This window comes from Nannobrachium achirus (assembly GCF_963921795.1).
Source record: "Nannobrachium achirus genome assembly, chromosome: 23".
Classification (NCBI taxonomy): domain Eukaryota; kingdom Metazoa; phylum Chordata; class Actinopteri; order Myctophiformes; family Myctophidae; genus Nannobrachium; species Nannobrachium achirus.
In genome coordinates, this window is record NC_137830.1 from 11,248,878 (window position 1) to 11,270,975 (window position 22,098).

General features: G+C 41.1%; 2 protein-coding genes across 2 annotated transcripts in view; both read right to left on the minus strand.

The window, feature by feature from the left end:
- Positions 1–1,616: 1,616 nt before the first annotated feature.
- Positions 1,617–7,883, minus strand: LOC308309069 (large ribosomal subunit protein mL42-like). Its single transcript, XM_080754532.1, has 5 exons — positions 7,794–7,883; positions 6,456–6,519; positions 4,946–5,030; positions 3,379–3,542; positions 1,617–1,725 (listed from the first exon to the last, which is right to left on the minus strand). The coding sequence occupies exons 1-5, from the start codon at positions 7,879–7,881 to the stop codon at positions 1,680–1,682; spliced, it is 447 nt and encodes a 148-aa protein (XP_080610658.1). The 5' UTR covers positions 7,882–7,883; the 3' UTR covers positions 1,617–1,679.
- A 3,782-nt stretch (positions 7,884–11,665) lies between these two features.
- dnah12 (dynein, axonemal, heavy chain 12) overlaps positions 11,666–22,098 on the minus strand; it is a gene marked incomplete at both ends in the record, with an annotated part of 116,740 nt that continues 106,307 nt past the window's right edge. Inside the window, 7 exons of the mRNA XM_080754209.1 lie at positions 11,666–11,859; positions 15,179–15,246; positions 15,374–15,465; positions 16,041–16,178; positions 17,521–17,725; positions 19,841–19,944; positions 21,176–21,364. Of these exons, the coding sequence (XP_080610335.1) occupies positions 11,666–11,859; positions 15,179–15,246; positions 15,374–15,465; positions 16,041–16,178; positions 17,521–17,725; positions 19,841–19,944; positions 21,176–21,364 (990 nt within the window). The remainder of the gene's footprint in view (positions 11,860–15,178; positions 15,247–15,373; positions 15,466–16,040; positions 16,179–17,520; positions 17,726–19,840; positions 19,945–21,175; positions 21,365–22,098) is intronic.

The following is a 22,098-nucleotide window of genomic DNA, read 5'->3' on the forward strand; positions in this document are numbered from 1 at the left end:
ATATATGGTCACTCCAGGCCAGAATGAACAGGTTTTTCCTGTCCCGTACGTGTAAAATATCAGTCCAGAATGAATAGGCTTTTTCAAATATGCAATAGGTCTCACTTATTGCATAGGTCTCACCTATTGCATTGGATTGGTGAAGCTTCACATGACAATTCAACCCTATAGGTAATAGCATGGTTTATACTAAATAATTATTAACTTTGCTATAGTCAGCATGGAGAGGAACATGTACAATTTGATCGTCTCATCAAATGACTTGGTTTCATGTGCTATTGGAGGTTTTATCTGTCCACCGCTTCACTTCGAACCGAGGTTCGTCTTGTTCATTTATTCTTAATAATTCTTTGGGGAAATGGAAACATTAAAATACAATAAAAAATTAGCCACAGAGAGGAATGGGAGGGGTTTAGAGAAATCTAATTTACTATCGCATTTATACTATTATATACAAACTTTACTATACTATTACACTTATACTTACTATACTATTATATACTACTAACTATACTATTATATACTACAATTAACAATTATAGACTAACTTTACTATACTATTATATACTTAACTATACTATTATATTGTAACAACCCTGTAAGAGATCAGGCCGTAACTCGCCATGCCAAGCAGGCTAGCCTTCTTGGCGTTGCAGGTTGCTTCCTTGTCAGCTGAGAGGTGGGCCAGGGTTTGCCTCCCGTAGGAGGCAGGCTGCCTCACTCAGCCTGCTAAACGTTACAATATCTATACTATTATATACTCGCCGGCTTATTGTGGCTAAAAAGACATATTTAGCCACTCGCATGCATGCCCCCAACCACTGACAAAGTCATTAAAATCGCTAAAACTATAGAAAGAAGTACAGTCATGGCTAAAAGTATTGGCACCCTTGCATTATGTTTAAAAACAAACAAAAAACACAATTCTCCCCTTTTTTATTTGGTCCATGCTCAGTGTGCGACACAAAACAGCAGAATGAGGGATTTACTCCATTTAAACTGGGTGGATTAGTGGTTACTAAAGATTAAAGTCAACTTGGACTCACCACAGGTGAGTTCCAGGTGAATAGCCTACTTGAAATTCAAGTACAGTGTATTTAAGTATTCATGCAAGTTTCTGTGTAGAATGAGCTAGGATTCTGTATTTATTCTAGTTTTATGTTGTGTTCCTCTGCACACCAAATACTGTATGTTGATGCAAAATATGTTTTCATTTGCCAAGCTTCTGGAAGATCTTTAAGTTTTTACAAATGCAAGGGTGCCAATACGTTTAGCCACAACTGTAAATGAAAACATGTTAACACTCATCTTTTCTTTTCTCTAATGACAATCTAAAATATGAATATTTGTTGTAAAGAAACGGGTGATAGGCGATGTGTGCAGTGATACCACCAGAGGGAGCTCCACAAACTTTACCTGGCAGTGTGGGAAAGGACATTTTTACACTCAGCATAATATTAGTTAGTCTGTGATCAACTTGATACCTGACGATAAAATATAATCAAAACGTGATCACACAAACTGTATCTTACGGACTTTAAACTACATACAATAAACAATACAACCAGGTTCAACTACGCATAATAATGACAATTAAGACAACTCATAACCACAACTTCATATTCATACTTTTATTAATTAGCAAATGAACACAGTAAATTACACAAACAACATATTAACTATCTGTCCTTGGGTGGATCCTTCTTCAACCGTCTCATGTGGTACCTGTGAGCAGAAAACAAAAGACAACTTAGGGCACGGTCACACCGGAAAAAGATATTCTACCCAGGAGACAGGATTCCGCCAATGAATTTCAATGGGAATGGTGTGGATTTATGGTCTTACGAGGCTTTCTGCGTGCCGCGCAGACCTTGCGTTTACGCTTGAAGCTCTGTTTTCTCTTTCTGTCCTTGAAGTGCATCGTTGTTGAGCAATGTGTAATGCAGGGGGTTTCAAACTATTTTGACTCGGGCACCGGCACCCTGTAAATACCATTTTCATCCACGGCACCCCGGAATTACAGTTAATCTAGAATCTTATATTACGCGACGTAAATATCTTTCCATCTGAGATATGGTACAGTATGTCACAGAGAAATTATCCGTTTCCATCAGAACTGACTGAAAATAACTTTATACTTGATGTTTAACCATTTGAACCCCAGTATCCCTATTCTGGGGGGAAGGTTCACCAAAAATAGCCGATGTACACGCTCACAACGCATCACAACGCATCACAACGTGACGCGTTGTGAGCTTGTAGATCGGCTATTTTTGGTGAAGAGAGTTGGCCGCTGATGGAAAGAGAACTCATCAAGTACAGTGCAAAATCAGGTCTTAACATAAGTGTAGTGATTGATGAATTACAAATATTATCAAATGATTCTGGGGCACCCCTGGAGTGGCATCACGGCACCCACTTTGGGAAACCCTGGTGTAATGGTCCCAACAGTGTACTAACTGTCTTCTGGGGTACCAGTGGTGCTTTGGGGTTAGGGTTACGTATAGGGGTGGGCGATATGGAAAAATACAATACCACAATATTTTTCCAAGCTGTATCACGATACACAAACTTATCACGATTCTTTTTCACGTTGGTTTTCATGGTTGTTTTTCAAGTTACTTAACAGTACAACCACCTGTAAAAGAAAACTAAAAAGAAAAAGAGGTCTAAATTGACTTTACAAGTATATAACTCTGACAGTATACAAATGAAACCAAATGGACCCCTTAAGGGGAGACCTTGACATTGTAAAGTTTGAGAACTACTGATTTAGACCAAAATGCAGATTTAAATGAATTCTGTATTAACAATTCAAAAAGATTTTATACAAGGCTCCCTCATTGTATCACGATATATACGATATCTCTGGAAAGGCACATTGTGGAGACATTTATCACCATATCGCCCACCCCTCGTCCCAGCAGTGTACTTTAGGGCTGTCACCATTATGCCATTTTACATGACGATTATTTGTCACTCAAATAATTGCGATTAACGATTTAATTGTGTTTTTGTCGTTGACAATTACATTTCTATTTGGCTTTTTGTTTTTTAAGTCTACATGGTAGATATGACACATAACCAAATATATACAAAGAAATTACTGACATATTTGACAACTTTACACTTAAAAAAGAACATTGATAGTGGAAATAGCCGATCTACAAGCTCACAACACGTCGCGATGCGACGTGTTGTGAGCTTGTAGATCTGCTATTTCCACTATTTTTGACTTTTTTTTTTAAATATATGAAAATGTTTCAATATGTAAACGATTATGACGATTATGAAAAATAATCACGATTATTTAAAAGAAATCACGATTAGACGATTATGTAATAATTGTGACAGCCCTGACAGCCCTAGTGTACTTACTGTCCTCTGGGGTACCAGCGGTGCTTGGTGGTGAAGAACATCTTGCTGAGCTCCTCTATGGTTGGTCCAGGCTTCTTCTTCAGCACCTCCTTGCTGAGCTGAGCCTTCAACACCTGGTCGTGGGTCTCCAGCGCGCTGGTCACCGGGTCTGGTCGCTCAATGGGCTGTACGGATTTCATTTCATTTAGATTCTTTGTTCGCTCAAACCATGTAGGCCTGAAATTGTTTTGATGCTTTAACTATTGAAAAAATAGTAGATATACAAGTGAGCTTTTAGATCTGTTATTTTTGAAAAATGAATTGTGTCTTTTGAGTTTTTCAAGTCTTTGAATATATCTTTTTTAAAAGCGAACATTTGCAACTCAAATATTTGCTTCTGGGGGGTCCCTGGAACAACACATTTTTAGATGGGGGTCCGCGGCCAAATGCATGTAATTTTGGGGGTCCTTGACATGAAAAAGTTTGAGAACCACTGATTTAGAGGAAGGATTTAGAAGAAGTTTATAGAATCGGGTAAAAAATATTCAAAGACTTGCACAAAAAACTAATTTAAAAAATAGCAGATCTACAAGCTCGCAGTGCGGTACTTGGTGCCGCGCTGTGAGCTTATATATCTGCTTTTTTTTAATAGTTAAAGCAGTCTTTGTTTATACTTCTGGTCAAAGGAAAATGTTACTTCAAAAGGAAAACATTTGCTAACTATGCAATCTAGCCTTCGTTCAAAAAAAGTTAAAACCATTTGAATGAAGACTAAGAATGAATGCATTGTTTTCTTTCGTTATTATTTCCTTTACGAGATTCTCTCAAAAAACACAGTGTCTATTAAAGAAAACATTTCTGAGACGGTCTTCTCCAACATGTAGTGTGTTGAAGAGCAGTGAAGTCTGAAGTCATTTACCCATCCTACCTGGTTCACGTATTTTCCCCCCATTCTGAATTGCCATAGACCTTTTTCATATCACGTCATATAAGAACTGTGTTTCAAACATTAAAAAAATATATATCTCAGCTGTTTGAAGAATCAACTGATGGTGAGAAAACGCTAATGTTACTGTCGCAGAATTAGTTTTCGCTAGAAACAGGCTTTATCAAATATTAGTGACTGACTATCATAAACCATACAGAGCCACCTCCCCGACAATATCGCGCAAACCGTTTGTTTATTTTTGGACCACAATGCTTATATGTAAGCCATTTACCATGAGAGGGAGTGGGTTGTTGGCTGATTTACCTCCGCCTCGTGCCACAACCCTGAAACAGTGGTAAATCAGCCAACAACCCACGACCCTCGAATGGTAAATTGCTTTTCTACCACTTCTACCATATAAATGAAAGAAAACACAGTTGTAACTTGCAAGGTTATTTAGTTACAATCAACTGATTTACCACTGTTTTAAGTCAATCAGAATCCAGTATCTGAACATGTGACCACAAAAAGTGGTAGAAGAGACGATTTTAAGATTACTCAATGTTAGAGAAATGACTTCCATGAGCCGGGGGATGAGCGATTCGCGTCATGACTTCGCTGCTCTATAGCGAGTCAATCATTTAAACGAGAGCGTCTTACCAGAGTGAGTTCATAAGGGACGTCCACAGAGGGATGATAGCAGACTATGGTTTTCCCATCAGACGTCACTCCCAGCTCCACCTTGCTGAAGTCAGAGAGATATAGGTTGTTTTACTCTCTTTTGTAACATTTAAAAGTAAACATTCACAACGTAAAATAGATAAACCACATTAACAAACAAATAAATACATGAGAAGACAAAAGGATGGCTGGAAGAAAAATCATGTTCCAACTACTCGAGACATGTTTAACATGCTTTGAGAAGGTGAAAAGGAAAAGAATAAGACAAAAAGAAAAGTGAAAAATCTCTAGATAGTAGATCTGGCGAGTTACTTTGTTGTCCATCATGAGATCAAGCAAATGATAAAGTACTAAACTCTTAAAGTTTACATGATTACAATAAAACATTATAGTGTAACTGTTACATCAGTATTCATTTGTTAGGTTTGACTAACACATTTTGTTAGTCAATTTTGTTAGGTTTAGGGATGGGACGATGTGAACATTTCATATCACGATTATTGTGACAAAACAAATCACGATTTACGATATTATCACGATAATCTAAATCCATTATCCTGGGGTGGAACATTTACCAAAAAATAGCCGATCTAGAAGCTCAACGCGTCGCGGCGCGTTGTGAGCTTGTTGATCGGCAATTTTTTGGCAAAGACATTTGATAGTGTGAAAAAAAGACTGTATCAAGTACATAATAAGTACCTTTTACCAATTATAGAGGGTTTAAGTTGTACCAGATATGCAGCTCGGCAAATAAAAGGTGAATTCATCCCAGTGCATGATCACGATGAATTAAACCTCCACGATACGATTATCGTGAGAGTTTTTTTATCACGATGAACGATAATATCGCCTATCGTCCCATCCTTAGTTAAGTTTGACTAACTATGACAGTCAACGTGTTAACTAATTGATCAGATCTGAAAATATTCAACAGCTTTAGACAGGGGTTGACACTAAGGTCTTAGAGGCACTTGGCTAAGTACAGGTCATGTTCTACTTGCCCAAGGGCCATGCCCACTTGCCCGAAAAGTAAATTGTCCATTTTAAAATGATAGGTAACATTTGAATTACCACTCAATTTAACACTTACTTGCTTTCAGGGGCTGTGCAATAAAAGAAAATGTCACACCTCAATACCTCCAGTCCAAATCCAAATATACTGTAACTGTAGCTATGATTGAATATTGTTATTTTATATTTTTAAGTGTAGCAACAGTAAAAACAGTAAATAGTGCTCTTATTTTACATTCCACAGACCAGAAGACAGAGCGCTCTGGCCACGTTCAGCTGTTTAGACAGATATCTGGTGTTGTGTTTATAGACGGTTGCGTCCCCTCTCAAACGAGCACTTGCCCGGTCGGGCAACCTGAAAGCAAACTCCACCTGCCCGTTTTATTTAGGCTACCTGCCGGGGGCAGGGTGGGCAAGCCTTAGTGTTAATGCCTGTTTAGAAATGCTACCAGCATGGCAGGCTAAGTAATGGACATACCAGTTCACATCTTCTAACGAAGGGCCGCTGAGGGTTGACTTTTGAAGAGCTGGCACGAAACACGCTGCAAAGAAATGAGTGAAAGTCTGTCAGATACATTCATTTTAGAACTAATTGCAAATCTGTGTCACTTTAGTTTTGAACCACTTTAAAATATAGCATAAAAATAGCAGATATACAAGCTCACAGCGCGGCACTCAGTGCCGCAACAGATCTGCTATTTTTGCAAAATGGAGAACATTTGTGCAAGTCTTTGAATATTTTGACCCGATTCTATACACGTCTTCTAAATCCTCCTTCTAAATCAGTGGTTCTCAAACCTTTTCATGTGAAGGACCCCCAAAATGACATACATTTGGCCATGGACCCCACATCTAAAAAAAATATGCTGTTCCAGGGACCACCCAGAAGCAAATATTTGAGTTACAAATGTTCGCTTTTAAAAAGATATATTCAAAAATAGCAGATTTACAAGCTCACATCACGGCACTCGGTGCAGCGCTGTGAGCTTGTATATCTGCTATTTTTCAATAGTTAAAGAATGAAATAGTTCTAGGCCTAAATGGATTATAAGAAAGAAATGATTGACATTCTGTCGGAAGATACATTTTAGAACTCATTTAACAGCGACATCAAACATGCAGGGATAGCTTATTCCACACACTCAAAACTGATTCAAAGATTGATTGTACTTTTGTGAAGATTTTTTTAAAAAGTACAGCGGTACCATTATAAAATGATGCTAAAAGGATAACGCAAAAAGCCCAGCGAACTTGTTTCCACTATATATTCAATTCATTTTTTAAATTCATCATTTAAACATCCTTGAGGGAGTTCCAGGGGGTCCCTTGCTAAATGATAGTTCAGTTAGGAACCAAATGGACCCTTATGAGTCTGTTAACGCAAAGAGTGTACAAATGTGTACACTCTAAGTTAAATCAACATTGATTTTAAATCGGGTGTCTCCGAGACAGAATTGCCATGATTAAATGGGGGTCCGTAGCCCTAATGCACATCAAACTGGGGGTCCTTGAAATCAAAATGGTTGAGAAACACTGCTAGTAGAGTAGAATCTTCTCCTATATCTATATGGATGGGGGGTCCCTGGCATATCTTTTCAAACGGGGGTCCGCGGGCTGATAAATAAGTGTCAATTCGGGGGTCCTTGACAAGAAAAAGAGAAAACAATGTTCTACTCCTTGAATAACGTTAGCTAGCTTTTCCACCACAGTCAGAGCTGACTGACCTGCTTAAATGATGTTTATCTGACGCTGAAGCCAATACGTTTGACTACTCATGCAATAAACATGAACATTTCGTTCAGAAGGAAGAACTTACTTTGCCCGTGTCGCTGTAGTTGTGGTTTTATATTCAATAATCTGGTTGTAAACACATTTAACCTCCTGCACAGATGACCCGACGCCATGTTGGAAAATATGGTACGACTCGTAAACAGTCCCGGTGGTGAACAATGACAAGGAGAAGATTTGTTCCGCCGTATGTATATGTCAGGCTCAACGTTTTCAGGCCAAGGACCCCTTAGCTGAGAGAGAGATGAAGCAGTGACCCCCACAACCTTTTCATAGATTCCATAATAGTTTCATTGTTTGACAGCACAATCATCAGTGTATTTTGGATTCATGTCAATTTGTGTTTTCAGATATTTAACCACTTGAACCATCAATACTTAATAAACTTGACCTTTTACTCTGTACTTAGTCTGCTCGTTTTCCCCTCTACACCAAACCTCTTTGCCAAAAAATAGCAGATCTACAAGCTCACAATGCCTCGTAGATCTGCTATTTTTGGCTAAAGGTCTCGGAATATGGACACTAGGGTTCAAGTGGTTGATATTATAAAAAGAGAAAAAAAAAACTTTCTATCACTCAAAGATTTAGAGAACCCCCTGTAGTAACACTGAGGACCCCCTAAGGGTCCCCATGACCCCCTGTTGAAGACCCATGTGGTCTATGGTCTGAATAGGGCACCGTTTCCCAGACAGACAGACTTGAGTAAAAAATTATTAAATATATATTTCAAAAAGTTACAAAAATCATATGGAAGTAGGCCAGAAGAATGGTATCTTATATTCAGAATAGATTGTCTCTCCAAAAAAAAAAAAAAAGATGGAAAAACTTTTTAAATATATCGGGGGTTTTTTTTTAGTTTTTTTTTTAAAGAAATAAAAATAATGTAACAATTGCATCCATTTTCAAAAACACATCTAAAAAATCCATAAATAAAATATAATATCAAATAAGAAGTGGTGGAAAATAGACGATCTATTGTGAGCTTAATAATAATGAAGAATAAAATTCATTTCCCCCTCAGACTTTTACAAAACATATTGATATAAATTATGTTAAGCCTAGAATCAAGCCTTGTGAATCATGACCATGAAACCTTTGATTCTGTTAAAACACAAAGGGTATTTATTCAATTAATTATCATATCATACAGTAGCCTATAATTAAATATTTTGAATATATTTGTTCACAGAATCAAATGTTTTATGGTCATGATTCACCAGGATCCTAGTCTCGCGTGGCCAGACTGTTGCCTCCGCGATTTGGTCAAATGCTCCCAGCATACAGTCTGGCAAACCAGAATAGAAATGATGAGTGCGAGATGAAGCGGAAGTGAAGCCTCCTCGTCACTTCCGTTTCAGTCTCACATCGCTCACATTTATCATTATATAAATAAAAATCATATAAGCATGTTTAGCTTGCTGCTTAGCAGAAATGACATTTTAAAATATATTTCCTTGCACGGTAATGCCCGTTTCCATTACTCGCCGTTAGGGAGCTGCTGTTCCAGACTCTATATAGCATTCAGAGATTGTGGAATAGTTGTCTGGCTACGCGAGACTACCAGGATCCTGGATGGCTTTTAAAATAATTTATATAATTATGTTTGTAAAAGTCTACGTAAACCACCATGCCCTATAATACGACCTTTTTGAGCAATTTACTCTAAAACACTATTAGTGGTCGCGCCATGTCTTGGCCATCTGGCCAGTGATGTATATCGGACCAGTTACCCATATATGGACACTCCTGGTACCCATATATGGAGATCCATGTACTGTATATGGATATGCTGTGAGACCTCAAACATGCTTGCTCAGTTATTCGTTATGTGAAAGTCCTATGACGTCTATGACATCTGACATCATCATACATCAATCCCTTTTGTGCCCATATATGGAGATCCCTGTCTGTAGAACCAGCCACACAGATGGTGGTAGTAAGTAGTTAGCTGATGGATGCATTATGGTGGTTGGTAGTTAGATGAAGGACATAGTATGGTGGTAGTTGGTACTATTAGTCTGACAATCATGAAAATACAAACAAACATTATACACTATAAATCATTTGCATTCATTTATTATTAGACTACCATGTAGTAAGTCCAGATGATCTCACTTCAAAATGTACATTCATAGTTAAAACTTGAAGATATACACCCCAGTCCTTCCATTGCATTCTATACATACAGTACTTCAAGTTCAAGGTAAATTATGCAACTCAACTGAAAGTTACTTGGAAAAGTGCTAAATCCAAAGGGACTGCAAAATAGCCTAGTAGCCTAAACTAGATTCCTCCTGCCTTCTGATTCGAATTCTGCAAAAGACTGCTGCTACTTGTTTCAAAAAGCTTTATACCCTGTATAAATGTAACAGAGGTGCTCCGAACCTCCCTACCCGGCTTCGAACCTGGGTCTCCCGCATGAAAGTCCAATATCTTAACCATTACTCCAAAGGGATATCCCTATGGAACAAGGGCAGATACTAGACTTTTGAGGCTTTTGGGGCTGCGACTCTCTCCGCCACATAAATATAAAATGTAAATGTACCGTATGTAGACAATGTGACATATCTCTGTTTAGACAATACTGTACCCCTCCAACTGTATTATAGATCCATACAAATAAAATAGAATATTGTGTAAAAGGCATGCAGATGCCATAGCACCCCAAATCATAACTAACTGCGGAAACTTCCCACTGGACTTCAATCAACTCTGACTTCAGAAGGTTGACATTTCTCCATAATAAATCCTTGTTTTGAGTGGTCTTGTGTAATATTGTAATATTTTGAAATATGGACTTTTTTTGCTATTCATGATAAAAAATCAAAATGTTAACAAAAAAGGTTTGGAATAATTCTCTGGATGTACAATGTATCTAGAATAAATATGAAAGTTTAAAGAAATATATGAACGTTTCAAGAAAACGTTACACAATATATATTGTTTTAGATCGATCTGTATATTATTTTCACAATTTTCAATAGTTTTTATGTTTTCTCATGCCAATAAAGCTTTGATGAATTGAAAATTGAAATTGAAAGACAAGGTTATCGTCTGATCCAGTGGTTCTCAAAGTGGATTCCAGGGACTTTGTGGGTTCCTTTAGGGGGGGGTCTAAATGGACCTATACAAGTCTGTAACTCTGACAGGGTATACTGAAGCAATAAGCCACAAGAGGCGAGTGGTTACCTGGTATTTTACACCGCCTTTTTTTTTGAGAATTTTTGAGAATTTTTTGATAATTAATTAATTAATTCAAGTAATTAATTCACTTAATTTGTAATATTAATTCTTAATTTTGCCCTATAAAAAAACACATAAATGTGCCCATGATGACGGAAAACACAACTAAATTAATTCCCTTATTTTAGACTAATTCTTATTTTTGCCCTCAACATAAAAGGAGAGGTTGACTCTTGTCTCTTGGCCAGGGGGGACAGATTTTAGGCCAGGGGGCCCCCCTGGCCAATAAAGTGCTGCAGGAAACCCTGACATGTACCAATTAAAACTGTTCTATTTCACTAATTCACAATAAGGTCTGCTCTGCAAGGAAGTAGTCCCCAGCTACAAGAAAGAAGTTCCCAGCCTTTTGCCAACAACACAGGTGCAGATAATTGGTGCACTAGCTATGGAACACTGTGGAAAGAAATAACACACCTGGCTTTGATATGAACTGATTCAAGGTGTGGGTTATAGTCTCATATACCACAGCAATAAAGGGAAACCAGCCAATCAGAATCAAGGAATGGAACTAGCCGTTTTAGAAAAGTCTGTAACTCTGACTGTGTACAAATGGAACCAAATGAACCCTAACAGGTTCATTTGGTTCCATTTGTACACAGTCAGAGTTAAGGGGAGACCTTGAAATGTAAAAGTTTGAGAAACACTGCTGGTCTGCTCCTAGTCGTCTAGTTGACAGAGCAAAGCCACGCCCCGTTTGATCCAGTGCTGGGGGCGCCTGTCGGTGGGCAGCGTCATGGAGATGACAAAGTTGGTGGAGTGCCCCGTGGTGGAGAGCGTGCCCTTCCTCTCACTGGTCTTATAGATGGGACACACGTAGAGCCTGTCAGGCTGCTCCGTGCTCCTCTTTTCAGCTTGGTAGGAGAGTGAAAGAAACAGACAGACAGATGGAGAACACAGAGTCAAACAAAACAACTACAATTTAATATTTAAGCCAAGGGTTCTTCAACAGGACCCCTAGGGGGTCCTCAGACTTACTACAGGGGGTCCTCCAAATCTTTGAGGGATAGAGACTTGTTTCTTCTTTTTTATATTAACCACTTGAACCCTATAGTGTTCATATCCTGTGAGCTTTAGCCAAAAATAGACGATCTACAAGCTCACAAAGCCTCGCAGCGTGAGGCTGTTTTTATAGATTTTCTTTTTTAGGCTATTTTTGCCAAAGAGGTTTGGTGTAGAGGGGGAAAAAGAGCAGACTAAGTACAGAGTGAAAGGTCAAGGACTCAAGGTTATTAAGTATTGACGGTTCAAGTGGTTAAATATCTGAAAACACAAATTGACATGAATCCAAAATACACCGATGATTGTGCTGTCAAACAATGAAACTATGAAATCTTTGAAAAGGTTGAGGCGGTCCCTGCTTCATCTCTCTCTCTCAACTAAGGGGTCCTTGGCCTGAAAACGTTGAATCAACATCCATACATCAAATGGAAAGAACTAGTAGGCTAATCTAAGAAAATAGGTAGACCAATAACAATTTAAAAATGCTATCTAAATTACATCCATATAATAATTAGGGAGATAGGTCAGTCAGTCAGTCAGTCACACAATGCATTATCTATTCACTCGCTTCAGCTACTGATCTCAAATTTAACATGGCATTGGCCATTTAGCATTATACACACGGTGACGGAGCCCGAATTTCATTTTTCCCAAATTCAAGCTATTTATTAGCGTTTCTTCAGTCTACAGCTCTACAGCCTGTTGTCAGGGTTACGGTCCGTTCCTCCAGGCCATGGGATCTGTAGCCCCGGGCCCACACACACACCTCTCTCACAGTTAGGAATGTTGCTCTCTCTCTCTCTCTCTCTCTCTCTCTCTCCATGCATCTCTCTCTCTCTCTCTCTCTCTCTCTCTCTCTCTCTCTCTCTCTCTCTCTCTCTCTCCATGCATGGGTCATGCAACGGGTGATGTGTGTCTCATCTTCCAACGGCTATGGAAAAATTATGTGGAGCAAGCATATACATCTATTCACCTAATTTTGCTGTTAAATAATTTGTATCCATCATAAATATACACTCCTCCATGGGCTGCTCCTTACATTATGATACTCCCACATATTCTCACGCACGCACCATGCAGTTACAGTTACCTGTACTTTCCCCATAACCCACACTCTGCACATATTTTGCAGCACATATCTTCGAACGGGTAAGGTCTAGTGTATGGTGATTGAAGGTATAGGCAAGTGCTACAGTAAGTGCTATGGGCAAAGGCAGAGTCTTCAGACCATGGCGGAAGCTAGGGAGTGAGTCTGTAGTTCTAAGTGCAACGGGGAGTTTATTCCACAGTTTGGGGGCCAGGAGGACGAAGAGTCTAGGGCAAGGGGTCCTGGGGTTTTTAGCGAAGGTTCTGTCCGCATCCCGGTGTTAGCAACAATAACAACACATTTAATGCACTTGGGCTGCAAACCCTACAAACACCAACTTCTCTAGACCAGGGGTTTTCAAATTGGGTGACGGGGTAACCTGGGGTGCCGTGACGCAGTCCAGGGGTGCCGCCGCGAGATAATTTGATATTTGGAATTTATTTGGACACTTGAAAAAACATTTAGTATCATTTTAAACTTAAAGTACAAAGTTATTTTCAGTCAGTTCTAACCAAAATGGCTATTATCTCAATGTTTTCTTCGCAACATAATCACTAAAATATCGTCAATGTCGGGCAGAAACCTTGTATCTCCAAATTTCAAATGTGTACGTCTTTTGGTAAAGCAAAGCCCTGCTTCATCATACAAGACTGTCACATGAAACTAGTGAAAACAGGCGTTGTGTGCTTGTAGATCAGCTGTTTTCACTAGTTTAGTACATTTTATAGATGATAAATACAAAACGAACGGTTTTGGACATACAAGGTTTCCACCTGACAACAATATAAATATAAGGTGCTGGGAGTGAAAATTATAATGTAGGGGTGCCACGGATTAAAAAATAATAATCCTGGGGTGCCCTGAGACAAAAAAGTTTGGGAACCCCTGCTCTAGACCTTGAACCTTTTGACTCAAAGTTAATCATCTCTCTAGGGCAGCCTACTGAACCTTTCCTTTAAGTTTCAGGCAAATGTGCCAGGTTACACCTTGCTAATGTAGTGATTTGCGATGAGCTGGGACTGAACCTAAGGCTCGCACTCGCCAGACCGACGCACAACCGATCGCAGGGTTCCCCTAAGTGGGTGCCGTGAATTCATCAACAGACCTGATTTGCACTGTGCTTGATGAGTTATCTTACCATCTACTGCCATCTCTCTTCACCAAAAATAGCAGATCTACAAGCTCACAATGAGCTCCTAGATCAGCTATTTTTGGTGAACCTTCCCCCCAGAAAGCAGGGTGGTTAAACGTCAAATAAAACGTTATTTTCAATCAGTTCTGATGGGAATGGGACATAGCCTGCCATATCTCAGGTAGAAAGATGTGCATTGTTGCATAGAACGAAAGATTCCAAAAATTAACAGTGTAATTCAGGGGTGCCGTGGATGAAAAGGTTATTTACAGGGGTGACCAAAAAAAAGTTTGAAAACCCCTGACCTATCGTGCAACAGCCACATTGGCAGGGCTGTTGTGCGCCGGTTCTTGACTGGGGGCTACAATCACTTTCACCATTTTTATAGCGCGTCCTCGCGTTTCACACTTCACGCCGCGGACCGCCGCACACAACGTCCCTCGCGTCCCTCGCGCGAGGAAATCACGCTCCTCCTCCTGAAGACTACGCCAGATAGTAGTGATTCGCGACGGGCTGGATTTGAACTCCTGTCTCCCCCCTCACCCGAACGATGCACAACCTAACGTTGCCAAATTGGCTGAGCCCCATTTGGCAGGGCTGTTATTGGGGGCCGGGTCTTGGCTGGGGGCTACACTAACAGACAAATAAACACACAAACAAATAAGCAGACAGGACTGATACAGTATCAAGCCACACATTGCAACAGGCAAGTTAAAAAAAAGCTGTATCAAAGGGGAGAGTGCATCTCTCCATTCCGACATGTCTCCTTTCGGACACTAACCCTATCTCTTACCCTAACCCTAACCTTAACCTCTATGGAAGTGTTGCCACTCCGACAATAAGAAGTCACTGTCGGAGTGGCGACATGTCGGAATGGAGAGCGCCCCCCCAAAGGGGAATGCAGATGGTATGTGAGAGGCCATGAATGTTGTGTTTTAGCCCTACTACTTACTGGGTTTGATCCAAATAATGGGCATTGAGTCAAATAGGACTTTAGGGTACTGTTCAGCCAGGACTCCCCTGTTGAAAAAGAAGGAAAACATTTTGTTAGGCTTGGTTTTAAGTTTCCCAGCTCTCTCACTAGCAAAATGATAAACTAAAAAACTATTGAAATAGTAAAAAAATAACTATATAAATAACATAGTACCCTGTTTTATCCCAGCGAGCTCCGTCCAGAAACAGCCCGTTGATATAAACACCATCTTCAGGGACTGTGTCTGAAGCGCTAACAGTAAGAACCTGTGGGCAGACAATGATGCAAATGAAACACATGGCAAAAAGTCCTGAGCAGTCATTTAACTAGAGATCTGAGCTCATCATTAGCACTTTCTTAACCCTGGAACGCGCCCGAGTCGCATTAGATATACAAGCTCACAGCGCGGCACAGAGTGCCGCGCTGCGAGCTTGTAGATCTGCTATTTTTTGAAAAATCGTGAGGTGTGCAAATCTTTGAATATCTTTGACCCAATCTTTAACCCGACTTCTAAATCCTTCCTCTAAATCAGCGGTTCCCAAAATTACATGTATTTGGCCACGGACCCCAATCTCAAAATATGTTGGGACCACCCAGAAGCAAATATTTTAGTTAGAAATGTTCACTTTTAAATAGATATATTCAAAGACTTAAAAAGAAATCTAGATTTTGCGAGCTTGTAGATCTGCTATTTTTCAATAGTTAAAGCATTCCATAATTCTAGGCCTAAATGGGTTAAAGATCTGAGCTCATCATTAGCGCTTTTTGAATGTGCACAATGACATCCTAACTCTACTGAGATGAGGTCTCGGTAGACAATAGATCAAAAAGTATTACAGACCTCAAAGTCAAAGCCCAGCTGGTCGATGGGGATGTGATACTTGCGGGCGTAGTTCTGCATGGCTCCGGTTAAGAAGGCCTGGGTGAAGAAGAAGCCAGACAGCCAGAACACATTGGGTTTGGTGGTGTTGTACCAACCCTGTGTGGAGAAACATGACACGAAAGGAACAGTTGAGAGGTGTGACTAAAGCCCTTTTTACACTACAGGGCCGAACCAGAAATAAAACCAGAACTTTCCAGATCCAAGAACTTTCCAGAACCCATGAAGTTCCGGAACCGCGGTTTTCCCAGTGAACCTGAGCACAACGGTGGGGGCGCGGGAGTGTGGGGAACACACACCACTGACTATTGCCGATGATGGAGAGGTCTGGGAGAGGTTATATAGCTTAGCCTTTATGTATTGAGAATGAGAGGCACTCTTGCCGATTTAGTAAGAGACTCGTCGCCAATTGCAAGATATTTAAAAGTTATTTGGGGCCATGATGATATAAACCTTTTCTTCCTACTACTAGACTAAGGATTTATAGTGTCTGTGTTATTGCTTAAAACCACAATTATTCACGTGTCGCAAGTTCATTTAATGTTTTCCATTTAATGATTTCCTTTATCGTTATCTTGCGCTAAAGCACACAACTGTTTTCACCAGGTTTTAAGGTCTTATTTTAGTTGTTTCTCATAAGCTTGCGACCCTCCTTGCCCATCGGCCCCCGGGGCCCCACCGTTGCACTCATGTTCACCGGGACCAAAGCCCCCTTTCCACTACAAGGTGGAACCAGAACTTTCAGGAAGCTGAACCAATTTTTTTTTGGTTCTGGTTTTGCTTCCATAGCACAAGGCTCGGTTTCAGACGGGGTTCCTGGAACCATTTTTCGGTCCTGCTCCTGAGGTAGAACTAAACTTGAGTTCTGGGAACCTATTGGCAGGGCCAGCAGCGCTGCTGCTCTTTTTTTTGGAAACTTCCCAGTTAGTTCTGATTATGTGGAAACGTAAGCAGAACTTGGTCCTGGAACTTCACAGGTTCTCGAAAGTTCTTGGTTCTGGAAAGTTCTGGTTCTAGTTCTGGACGGCCCTGTAGTGTATAGTGGAAATGGGGCTCAAGTTCTGCTTATGTTTCAATATAACCAGTTTCAATATAACCAGACCTATACAAAAAAGAGCAGCAGCGCTGCTGGTCCCGCCCATAGGTTCCCAGAACTCAAGTTTAGTTCTACATCAAGGGCAGAACCTGCTCTTGAGTTAGTAGTACTGAACTTCAGTGTGCAATAATCTCCCAGAACCTCGTCTGAAACCGGGCCGTGCGCTATGGAAACAAAATCAGAACCAAAACAACTACAGGTTCTGGAAAGTTATGGTTCTGCCTCGCAGTGGAAAAGGGGCTAAACTTACACGCTTTGAGCATTTGGAAAAGTAATAATAACAACAATAAAATAAACATTTATTCGAGACCGATAAAATGGTCTGGAGTCCCAGGTAGGACTGACCTTCAAGAAGGTCAGTCTGGAGAGCAGGTCGGTGATGTAGGCTCCCAGAGGCTTGAGGCTGGGATAGGAGCGCCTGGCCCATTTCTCTGGGACTTTACCCAGCATCAGACTGCCTGCCATGGCCTCCAGGTCCCCATCCATCACCACCAGACCCTTGATGGCCTTCAGCAGGTTCTGCAGACTCTCACGGATCGTGACACATAGCCTGAGTGGGGAGAAAAAAAGTAGTAAAATCACATTATAGATTATACTGTAAATTAGGTAAATATCTGGTATGGCTCTTGCATGCCTATACAAGATCATAATAGCGCCCCCTGGGGGCTATGGTCCATACATTGAAAACAAACTGGTCCTTGAGAGGGTTCCAGGTGGTCCCCAACTAAATGATGCAGAGTTGGTAACCAAATGGACCCCTATAGATATAGCTATTGGGAGTGTAAAATGAAACCAAATGGACCCTTATGGGTCCATTTGGTTTCATTTTACGCTGTCTAGAGTTAAATTATTGTTAAACATATGCGTTAAGGCCCATTCCCACTGGGCCAGATAACAGATAAAAAAAATCTCTTTCTCTTTTTCCATTCAAAGTGGATGGTAGATACAGATAAAAAAAAATATCTGCCACGGATAAAAGAAATATCTGTGGCAGATATTTTTTTATCTGTATCTACCATCCACTTTGAATGGAAAAATATCTGGAGAAAGAGATTTTTTTATCTGTTATCTGGCCCAGTGGGAATGGGCCTTTACTCTATTTACAAGAAGTCTACACAATTAGAGAATGTTGATTTTATTTTAGATAGATAGATAGATACCTTTATTATCCCAAGGGGATTTTGATCAACGCTTGGCGCTTGCCTGTTATCTCTGCCAACCCACATCGATACAATTACAAATCTTATGCAACGATAGCAGATTCTTCTGAGTTTTGGGTCTGAGAGGCTAAATGTCATCAAATGGTGGTCTGTGGCTCAAATGCTGAATAAATAATGCACCAAAACGTTTGAAAGCCACTGCTCGAGATGGTAACCACATTAAAACATTCTTAGAGTGCATGTGACCGTGTGTGACTGTGTGTGACTCCACATACGTGTTGTAGCGCTCCAACATATGACTGTGAGTGAGTGTGTGTGACTCCACATACGTGTTGTAGCGCTCCAACATATGACTGTGAGTGAGTGTGTGTGACTCCACATACGTGTTGTAGCGCTCCAACATGTGACTGTGAGTGAGTGTGTGTGACTCCACATACGTGTTGTAGCGCTCCAACATATGACTGTGAGTGAGTGTGTGTGACTCCACATACGTGTTGTAGCGCTCCAACATATGACTGTGAGTGAGTGTGTGTGACTCCACATACGTGTTGTAGCGCTCCAACATGTGACTGTGAGTGAGTGTGTGTGACTCCACATACGTGTTGTAGCGCTCCAACATATGACTGTGAGTGAGTGTGTGTGACTCCACATACGTGTTGTAGCGCTCCAACATGTGACTGTGAGTGAGTGTGTGTGACTCCACATGCGTGTTGTAGCGCTCCAACATGTGACTGTGAGTGAGTGTGTGTGACTCCACATACGTGTTGTAGCGCTCCAACATATGACTGTGAGTGAGTGTGTGTGACTCCACATACGTGTTGTAGCGCTCCAACATGTGACTGTGAGAGACTGTGTGTGACTGCACATACGTGTTGTAGCGCTCCAACATGTGACTGTGTGTGACTGTGTGTGACTCCACATACGTGTTGTAGCGCTCCAACATATGACTGTGAGTGAGTGTGTGTGACTCCACATACGTGTTGTAGCGCTCCAACATATGACTGTGAGTGAGTGTGTGTGACTCCACATACGTGTTGTAGCGCTCCAACATATGACTGTGAGTGAGTGTGTGTGACTCCACATACGTGTTGTAGCGCTCCAACATGTGACTGTGAGAGACTGTGTGTGACTCCACATACGTGTTGTAGCGCTCCAACATGTGACTGTGAGAGACTGTGTGTGACTCCACATACGTGTTGTAGCGCTCCAACATGTGACTGTGAGAGACTGTGTGTGACTGCACATACGTGTTGTAGCGCTCCAACATATGACTGTGAGTGAGTGTGTGTGACTCCACATACGTGTTGTAGCGCTCCAACATGTGACTGTGAGAGACTGTGTGTGACTGCACATACGTGTTGTAGCGCTCCAACATGTGACTGTGACTGTGTGTGACTGCACATACGTGTTGTAGCGCTCCAACATGTGACTGTGACTGTGTGTGACTCCACATACGTGTTGTAGCGCTCCAACATGTGACTGTGACTGTGTGTGACTCCACATACGTGTTGTAGCGCTCCAGCTCTTGGACCAGCACGGTGTTCATACTCTCCTCGTAGACAAACGGGAACTTCAACAGCGCGGCCTCCGTGTCAAAGTTGTCCGGAAGCTAAAGGACAAGAGCAAATTTACAAATAATCATTCCAAAGAAAGGCGACACCATTGCAAACCTACAAACAACGTGTGTGGAAAAAGAGGTCCAAGCTAGGGCAGAAAGACAAGGAACTTTTTGGTCTAGATAACCAGCATGATGCAAGATCTCAGGACTAAATCCTTGTATTTCCACTGTGTTTATTGTGTTGTTTCTCTTCTAAAATAAAATTCCAGCCACACAATGGCGTGGCAGAGTGACTGAGGGTGCACTTTCATAAAATAAGCCAAATGCAACCTTGTCACTAGACTCAAAGTCACTCACTACAGAAGCACAGCTGTAGAATGTGTGGACCTTATGCAGGGGTTTCATTTCAACCGAGCAAAAGAGAAAAGAACGTGGTCAGATATTGTACCTTTGTTAGAATGTCGTTAGCTACAGTGTACAGCAAGGGTCTTCAACAGGGGGTCCGGGACCCCTAGGGCATCTTCATAGTTACTATAGGGGGCTCCTCCAAATCGTTGTGTGATAGAAACCTTTTTCTTTTTTTTTATATTAACCACTTGAACCCTAGTGTCCTTATTCTGAGAACTTTAACCGAAATTAGCAGATCTACAAGCTCACAACTTTGTGAGCTTGTAAATCGGCTATATTTTGCAAAGAGGTTTGGTGTAGAGGGGAAAAAGAGCAGCCAAGTTCCTCACTGCCACGTTCCTAAATTTCTAGTGCACAGATCAATTTTTAGTGCACGGATCGTTCACGCCCATGCCTAGATGATGCACCATATGTGTAGTACCGTTCAGGCATTCATGAGATAGAAGCCTTCAAAGTCAGACAAAACAAACACTGCCACCTTCCTAAATTTCTAGTGCACGGATGAAATTTTTAGTGCACGGATCGTGCACGCCCATGCCTAGATGATGCAGTTGTGGCATTCATGAGATAGAAGCCTTCAAAGTCAGACAAAACAAACATTTTGCCATTTTGAAAGATGTGTTTGTTATGGGGTTAAACATGCAATTTCGCGATTGCGATCATGCCTAATACATTTTAGGCATTTTTGGATTTTTTTTTAATAAAAAAAATGTATACACTGATGATTGTACTGATGATTGTGCTGTCAAACTATGAGACTATAATGGAATCTATGAACAGGTTGTGGGGGTCCCTGCTTCATCTCTCTCTCAACTAAGGGGTCCTTGGCCTGAAAACATTGAAGACTCCTTGCGTACAGGGTGTTGTACGTTACCTTTGTCAGAATGTCGTTGGCTATGGCGTACAGGGTGCTGTCTCCGCCGGAGCTGCCGCCAGCCTTGGCCCCTCCTCCCTGGGTGAGCAGCAGCGAATCAAACAGCAGCTTGGTCTGCTGCAGGTCTTTGGATATGTCCACGTTCTCGTGCATGCCGAACACCTCGGGGTGCTGGCCCAGAGGGAGGTTCTGGAACACAACGCACGCACGCACGCACGCACGCACGCACGCACACGCACACGCGCACACACACACACACACACACACACACACACACACACACACACACACACACACACACACACACACACACACACACGGCTCCTTCTGACTACAAAGGGTAACCCTGACATTTTCCAGAAACAGTATGTGATGGTTTTATTTGTTTAATTTCCATTATAACCAGAACGGTTGAACGTTAAGAGAACAAAACGTTATTTAAGAAAGTATAGGTTTATAGCACTTGTGCGTTGTTCTGGCGAGGGGGAGACTAGGGTTCAAATCCAGCTCGTCGCGAATCACTACAATCTGGCGTAGTCGGCAGGACGAGGGGCGTGAAGCCTGTATCAGAGTCGGCACCGCGGTGGAAGGCTATCCACCATGGTGTAGTGCGGTGTAGTCTTTTTGAGTCATAAAACTACAACGTTAACGCTCAAAAAGACTACACCGCACTACACCGCGGTGGAAGGCTCGACTCTGATACAGGCATCATCCTGATTTTTATTTAAAAAAAATACTGAATACCTATTCAGGTGATTGCTGGTCAAGTGCTTGGTCTACCGACATTTTTTTCTTAGATTACTATTTCTATGCATTTGACGTTGATGTATTGATGTATTACCTTGCTTATTGTAAATCACTCTGGATTAGCAGTTTAGCAGTGTCTGCTAAATGCCTAAATTGTAATTACATTGATTTATTGG